This window comes from Lutjanus erythropterus, chromosome 3 (genome assembly GCF_056507025.1).
Source record: "Lutjanus erythropterus isolate fLutEry1 chromosome 3, fLutEry1.hap2, whole genome shotgun sequence".
Taxonomy (NCBI): Eukaryota; Metazoa; Chordata; class Actinopteri; order Lutjaniformes; family Lutjanidae; genus Lutjanus; species Lutjanus erythropterus.
The window spans coordinates 16249887-16257923 of NC_139319.1; the positions used below are offsets into that span (position 1 = coordinate 16249887).

General features: G+C 37.0%; 1 protein-coding gene across 1 annotated transcript; it reads left to right on the top strand.

Moving 5' to 3' along the window:
* The first annotated feature begins 639 nt into the window (after positions 1-639).
* On the top strand, positions 640-7841 carry trmo (tRNA methyltransferase O). Its single transcript, XM_084715200.1, has 6 exons — positions 640-843; positions 1988-2139; positions 3062-3236; positions 4289-4446; positions 5242-5835; positions 7535-7841. Exons 1-6 carry the CDS (start codon positions 755-757, stop codon positions 7768-7770), a joined length of 1404 nt encoding a protein of 467 aa, XP_084571326.1. The 5' UTR covers positions 640-754; the 3' UTR covers positions 7771-7841.
* The last annotated feature ends 196 nt before the right edge of the window (positions 7842-8037 follow it).

Below are 8037 nucleotides of genomic sequence, written 5' to 3' on the forward strand. Positions count from 1 at the left end.
TAAAATTATATAGCTGCATAAAATAGAAATAAGAGTTACAATAATATTAAGGTACAATATGAATAATAAGAATTAAAAATAAGAAAGGCATAATAAGAATGAATGTCGAGTAAGCTGCATTTTAATGTTATACCTGGTGAGGTGGGGGAAACTGTAACTACTTTATACTGTTTTTTGTATAATTATCCTTTTGTTTTTGTCCTATATACCTTTATATGATCTTATTATTTTCTATGAAATTTGTATCAGCAGAGTAACAAGTTACTAAAGAACAATATTTCCCTCTGAAATGCAGTGAATATAGAGTTAAAGTACTCAAGCACAGTATTTACTGACTGACCATTCAGTATATTATTGTTCTGTACTTACCAATAAAGCTTTGTTTTAAAAAAAACAGTGAACGAGTGATGTGATGCGACTCTCGGCTGCCCTCTGCTGGCCTGAAATATTAATACACATTTATGAATGAGTTCTGCAAAATTCGTGCGTAATTTATGTTTATTGGCTGCAACCAGTGTTTTCTACCCGCATTTACGTGAAAGTACACAATATACAGGATGTGACAAATGCACAGAAAGCTGCACGGGTCTGACGCTCATGTTGTCACGTGACACAACAACAGGAAGTCCCGCAAGTTCCTCTTCCGCATTGAGAAACTCCCACATGTTTCACCAGCGTGCGGTTTGTTTCTGTTTTAGCAGCGGCGAGTTAAAAGTTGACTTATTGAGACTTGTCTGTTCTGTATTTCAGTAAGATGAGTCCTCTGTGTGACTGCTGCTGTGAACACATTAATAAATTAAATCAGCAGGTTTCTGTGATGCGGAAAGAAATCAAAAACCTGAGGTATGTTAACAAACATTAAGCTTTGGAACGGCTGTATATTTTTACTTTTAGACAAATGTTATCTTTAGACATGTTATAATATACAGCGCCTCTTTTGCTTCACTACATTGAATTTACCCTGTGTTTGTTTACATAAGCAATTCTTATTTGTATTTCATGGTATTTACGTCTGTCCAAAAAAAAAGAAGAAAAAGGTAGAGACACACCTTAGCGGTCATCTGACAGGTCACGTGATTATAAAATGGAAACTCGAAGAAATGCATAAAATAGTTCACACTGTAAATATAATAGATGTAATGGACACTGTAAGTATTATTCATATGTACTTTATATTCTAAATCACCTAAACATGACGTAGCAGAGTCATAAGGTAAAAATCTGTTATGCCTTTATAGATTATTGAGAGGAAAAAAACCTCAGTACATTAGAAAAACATATAATGCTCAGAAAGGATACACAAAAGAGCTTGATCAATATATTTGTCAGTCGATATTATCACCCTGGTATTGACCGTTTATTGGCATCTGTTGTCTGATATGAGCCTATATGAAAACTTTTTTTTTTAACCGAACATAATGCAGGCTGTTTTTATTTATTAGCTTTATGGGCAAAATTTAATGTACATTTGATTATTTTTTAATTCAGGTCTAATATACATATTTTTAAATATAAAATATTATCTATAATTATTACAAATTCTGGTTAAAGTTTATTGTTCCAGTGCCCTTATGTCATCTTGGACGGTAACATGTATTGTTAGAATGTAAAATATCCTGCCTCCATTACATATATTTGTCACAAGTGTTTCTTAACCTCATTTGAGGGATTATTGTGAAAAATGTGTGTTTAGGCATATATTCTATATACCGTTTAAAGAATATTGGCTGATATAGCCAATAGAGTTTTCTTTATTCCCTAACATTGGACCCAAAAATCCAGTATCCTTTGTGCTCTAATACTCAATAAAAACCCCCGAAATATCACTTAATTACATGGTTATGTATACAGAAATCCATAGTGTACTTAAGAAGAAAGACTTATCTTTTTTAATATAAACTTCTGTCCAACATCTAATATTTATCGCTTTTAGATGCGTGTGTTTTTGTAAACTTTTTGTTTATTTGTATCTGTTGTTCTTTTACAGACAGATGTTGGACAGTGCCGTCAGAGCTCAACGCAAACATCTGACGTCCGTTCAGTCTGCGGTTTCAAAGATTGGACTCTGTGAGCCTGATAGAGAGCAGACACCACGACCACCACCTTCACCAGCATCACCACAGGCTGCATTAGAGAAAGGTAATTACTATTAGTACAGTTACGAGGTCACCCACAATAGTAATGAAAATAAAGACAAAAAAGAAGATTTTATTTCAGAATTTCCTCAGAAAAAAATTATAGAACCACTCTGATTAAAAAAGTCACTGAGTAAAAACTAACAGAATGCAAATTTGCAAATCTTTTCTGACCCATATTCAGTTGAACACAGTGCAACAGTACAAAGTCAAGATATTTAATATTCAAAATTTATCAGTTTTGTTTTTTTGGAAATGAACACTCGTTCTGAGAGAAGTTGTTTTACAGTTTGAGAATAAAGTCAGAACATAGAGAAAAAGGTTGAAATACCATTTTACCTTTATTCTCTTATATTTATCTTTATTAATGCCTAAACTTTGATAGTTTGATTTTATTGTCATCATTCTCGAAATGCAAAGTTATAAAAATCTTCCTCTTGTCCTTCTTTTCCTTAATGTGGTCTAATACTCTGTCACACTAAAATAAATGCATGCGCAGTTCAGCATTGTTTGTCAGCATCCACTGTAACATCAATATTTATATGTCAGTAATGCAGCAAATAGTAAAAATGTATTTATTTTATTGTGCACACTTTGCTTTTCACTGTGCCCATTTTTTCTATGTTAAAAAGTGTTGACGGCAACCAAAACCAGTACCACTGAGCCCTGATGAGATAAGATGAAACATCATCATCTTATCATCTTAAAGGAACTTTTTCTGCTCAGTATTAATAGTAAAAAATGTGCTGTTTCATTGTCTATTAATGCGTCAGTTATTTATTAATTATTTGATTAGTAATTGAGTTATTGAAATGTCACTTAAGTAGTAAAACGTGACCAAGGCAACATATTGAAATGAAAGGATAGTATGTGTTAACGTTCTTACAAATGTTATAAATGAAAACAATGACTGTGTAACGTTCCAGGAAACATCCAGACAGTACCGATTGGTTACATCAGTTCCTGTTTCTCTGTGAAGAATGGGACGCCCAGACAGCCCACCATCTGTGGCCCCTCCAGGGCAGAGCTGCGCATCCTGCAGAGTGTCTTTAATAACCCTGAACACGCTCTGGTGGGCCTGGAGCACTACTCCCACGTCTGGTAGGTCACATGCATCACGTTTATACTTCATCTCTGTATATCCTTCACTGTCCAGTCCAGGGTTTGAGGTTGTATTATCCAAACTATAAGCAAAAAAAGTGTTATTTCTGGTTTCTGAGCAGTGTTTTTCATCCACTGACTGAAGAATGTGACTCAGAAGGGACAATATTGTGATTATCACCTTATTGAAGTGTTGTGGATTTTTTTTAAATCAACAATCAAGTCAACTTACAGGACTTAAAGGATCTGCTGCTCACATCTTATTGCCAGATACCACAGCACACCTTCAGGGGTCTAGTGGAGTCCATGCCTCGACAGGTCAGGGCTGTTTTGGCAGCAAAAGAGGGACCAACACAATATTAGGCAGGTGGTCATAATGTTATGCCTGATCGGTGTATTACACGGCTTTGTTAAATACTTGATTCTGATTGGTCAGTTGCATTATTCTAAGGTGTGTTATTTCTTTGTAGCAGACCGCTGCTATGAAGAACAGACCGTTGCTATGGAGTTCTGATCATAGATTCTGGAGGAACAATAAAATAATTTTTAAATCAACAAAAATCATTTTTTAAAATTAATATTTTGTGTCAATTTATTCATTTATTTTGATAAGTAACTGTGTAATAAGCAGGATAATGTGCAGTGAGCAGGTCATTATGGTGAAATAAACCCCTTCAGGGTAATTCAAGACCTGCATCACGCTGTCTGGGTTTATTTCACTATAATGTCCTGCTCTACTTTGGATATATCTTTATTGGTAATTCTATACTTGCAGCTTTTATTGACATTTCATATCTGCACCCTTCCTTCTTTGTATTGCTACAGCTATACAGCAATTTCCCTCAAAATAAATAAAGTTCATATCATATCTTATCTTTCACCTGTCTAATATGGGCTTATGAAGCCATGTCAGACTGGTATTGTGATTGAATAAATAAACTTTATAGGACACTTTTAAAGTAGTTTTTTGAGCTTTCTCTTTCATCTGACAGAAGCAGTACATGGTTTTGGTGTTTAAGTCCATGTCATCTGTGTCTTTTCTGTCTCTACAGGATCATATTTCTCTTTCACAAAAATGGGCACCTGAGTTACAAAGCCAAAGTGAAACCTCCCAGACTCAACGGTCAGAGAGTTGGCGTGTACTCGACACGCAGTCCGCACCGACCAAATGCCCTGGGCCTGACTCTAGCTAAACTTGATAAAATTGCAGGTGAGTGTTTTTAACAAAATTTGTCCCATGGCTTTGTTAAGTATCGATTCTGATTGGTCAATTACAGCATTCTGAGGTCTGTTGTATCTGAATAGCAGACTATTGTTGACTGTGTTAATTATAGTCCATTGCTATGGATGCTGTTCCAACCATAAATAAGCAACAAACAAAAAATCATTTCTTAATTAGTATTTTGTGTCAAATTATCTGTGTTGTCTTTTAATATAATAAGCAGGATAATGTACAGTTAGCGGTTCAGGGGTTTGTTTTGTAATAATGCGATTATCCCTTAAGTCTCTTTAATTGCTAATTGTTTCTTTGTGAGGACACATACAGATTTTGCAGACTCTAACTGATACATCAGGGGTCTTTTGTCCCTCTCCAGAGGCTGCATGTGGCTTTCACAAAAAATGATCTGGAATTGAATAATGGTCATTTCTTTCACATTTTAATTTTCATTCATCATTGTTGTAGGCATAAAGTGATTCTTCAGTTCTCCATTTGTAAATAAATCTTAAGTCTCCATAGCCAAGCTGTGGAAGCCAAATCCAAAATAAAGCCTTAGAGGAAAATAGAGAATTTAATAGTTGCTGCTCCAGACAGATTTTTTCCCTTTTTTTTTTGGCTCTTTTGAGAGTAAAGGTTTCAGACCCCTGGTCTACACTAATGTATAGAAAATTATTTTCTTCCGTTTTCAGTTAAATGAAGTGAACTGGAAGTCTCTGTGCAGCTATCAAATTTACCCTTAACCACAGAAACAAGTAAATGACTGGCATCCCTGCCTTTATTTTCCAGGTGACACCATACATCTGTCAGACATCGACATGATCGCTGGGACCCCCGTCCTGGACATCAAACCCTACATCCCAGAGTACGACTCCCCCAACACCAGGATGAACATGAGCTCAGAGCTGCATGATTCAAGCACAGAGCGACCGCAGACAGCTACTGAGACACTAAACGAGACACCGGATAAATTAAATGTCCATAAAGACTCAGAAACAGATGATCAGTCACATTTAAAAAGTGGGAGAACTGATGATGATGACTGTGGGAGTGTCCTCTCGAGGGACTTGTCTGAAGTTGATTCCTCCGGAGTCACTGCTCAGTTTTCTCTCCCCAAACATCTCTGTGATGTGTTGGAGGACGTCAAGACCTACGTGACTCAAAGTGACCTTTGTCAGGTGAGGAGTGAAAGTGAGGATCAAGTTTCACACTTTCTTAAAACCAAACCGGCAGAGTCGATGGTGGAGCACCCTCACTACGGAGAGGAGGCGTACAGCGCCATCGCTGGATGGATCAGAGAGCCTCCAGTTGGCAGTCTGGAGGTGCGCTTCACTCCTCACGCTCAGAGGGAGTTGGCAGAGTTCCTTCCCACACACCTGTCAGGTGAGACAGACTTACAGTGTACATTAAAGTATGATTAAGCCTGTTGTCAGACACAGGGTGTAATATGGGTGTAATTTGAAATTAGACTTAGGTAAAGTACTTCGGTAAATGTACTTAGTTACATTCCCCCACCGGAGATGTAAGAAGCTGAATATGTGGTTTTGGTCTTTTACAGACTTTTAAATAGTTGCTGTTTTGTGAAGAAAAAGGGGTGACACACCTTAAAGCAGGTGCTTTATATAAACCTGTCGAAGACAATTAACCACAGAGTCTCTCAGAAATTTAAATCTCTCAGGGAGAATTTACATGTATGTAAAAGTATGTTTTAAGCCACAAGATGGCAACCTTTAATTAATTAATTTATTTATTCTTAAATCTTGTTATTTTCTAATAGGTTTTAGTGTGTTCATAATTTTCTTCTATTGTCTGAAGGTTTGTGGTATCAGATTTCTTTCATACTTGTTGAGGTGTTTTGCTTGCTTTAGTCTTTCAGCATAAATTGTATAATAAAATATAATTGTTATAAATGAATATGGAGGAAAAGAGGAAGCTGATTAGACATCTACATTACAGATAAAGCCCCCCCCCTTTTAAGATTATTTTTTGGGCTTTTTTTTTTGCCTTTATTGAGATAAGACAGCTGAAGATATGACAGGAAAGGGGGTAGAGAGAGAGGAGATGACACGCAGCAAATGGACTGCAGGTGGGAATCAAACCGGCAGCCGCTGCAGAGGACAGACAGCCTCAATACATGGTGCACACGCTCTACCAACTGAGCTATAGGCGCGCAACATTTCCTTTTTTAATATATTCATTGAATAGGTCTGATCCTGATTTAAAGGAATACATGTCAAAATTGACGTATCCTCACTGGAATGCTGTTGACGACGCCTGTATGTAGACTACAGGTCGAAAAAACTTTCACTATATGAGCAAATTCAGTTGGGTTTTGATGTCTTTTGACCTCCAAATCACCAAATGAATGTTTCCTGCCATTTCTTTCATATGAATGCGTTGAACTATCACTGTTGGGGATTGATTTTCTGCAGTCCAATTCTAAAAAAACAGTCCTTTACAACCACATAACATCCATCAAGAGTCAACAGAACACAAGGCATCACACAACTACTGCTAGCAAATAAATAAATATATATATTGATACATGAATAGCTAATAGATAAATAATAATAATAAATTAATGCAAAGTGTAATGTCTCCTATGGAAAAGATGCTACATTGGCTTTTAATGGAGTGGTTGTTTGAGAAACCACATCCTGGATATTTCTGTCAATTAGTCAGATTAATTAGCATTTTATATTATTGCAATGGCTGTTTTTGCTTTGATTAGGTGTTAAAGTTTGGTGTGGCGAGGGTTTTACACTTCACGGTGATAGAGGAGGAGGATAAAGTGACTTGAGTCCAGCTTTCACCAAGCTGGTTATCGCATTATTGTTATCATTTTTAGTCTTGCAAATTTTTTTATTGTGTTGTCTTTATTGTTTTAATTTTGCTATGAGTAGCTGTTTGGGCTGCATGTGTGCATGAAAGGTGCTATAAAGCTGTTAAAAGCAGATCTAACCAGCCTCCTAGAGAAAAGGGTGATGTTGTGTTTTTCTCCACAAGAGGGAGCTGTTTTGAAGAAGATGGATATGAGCGCAGTCATTCATACAATAACAGAGTCCTGCCATATGTCACACAGGACCCTCTGGGAGCGACAGGCCCCGTTTCAAGTTTCTGCGCAGTCCAGAGGAAGCTGCTGCCGCCATCAGAGGAGTGCTGTCAGCAGACCCACGGTCCGTCTACAGGAGGACACGCTGCACAGACAGACTCTTCTTCTTCACCCTGGACACAGCTGACATCACCTGCTGGTTTGGACGAGGCTTTGCTGAAGTGCTGCAGGTCCGACCTGTTGAGCAACACGTTGCCTCGGTGTGAGAAACCCTCTCAGTGAACGGTTGAGAGCTGGAATCACTCAGTTTGAGTAAATAAAAGATTTTTGAAACAAATACTCTTTAGCATTCTGTCCTTGTTTATGTGCTGTATCACAGAAAGCTATAATGGGGCAGAAATGGTAGAAAATGAACATTTAATTTATTTCTATCACCTGCTACAGTGGAAGTTATCTAAAAATAAGAGTGATTGTAAAAATTGAGTACATTATCAAGTTCTTCTCATGAAGTATTGAAGTATTGTCCTCTTCCC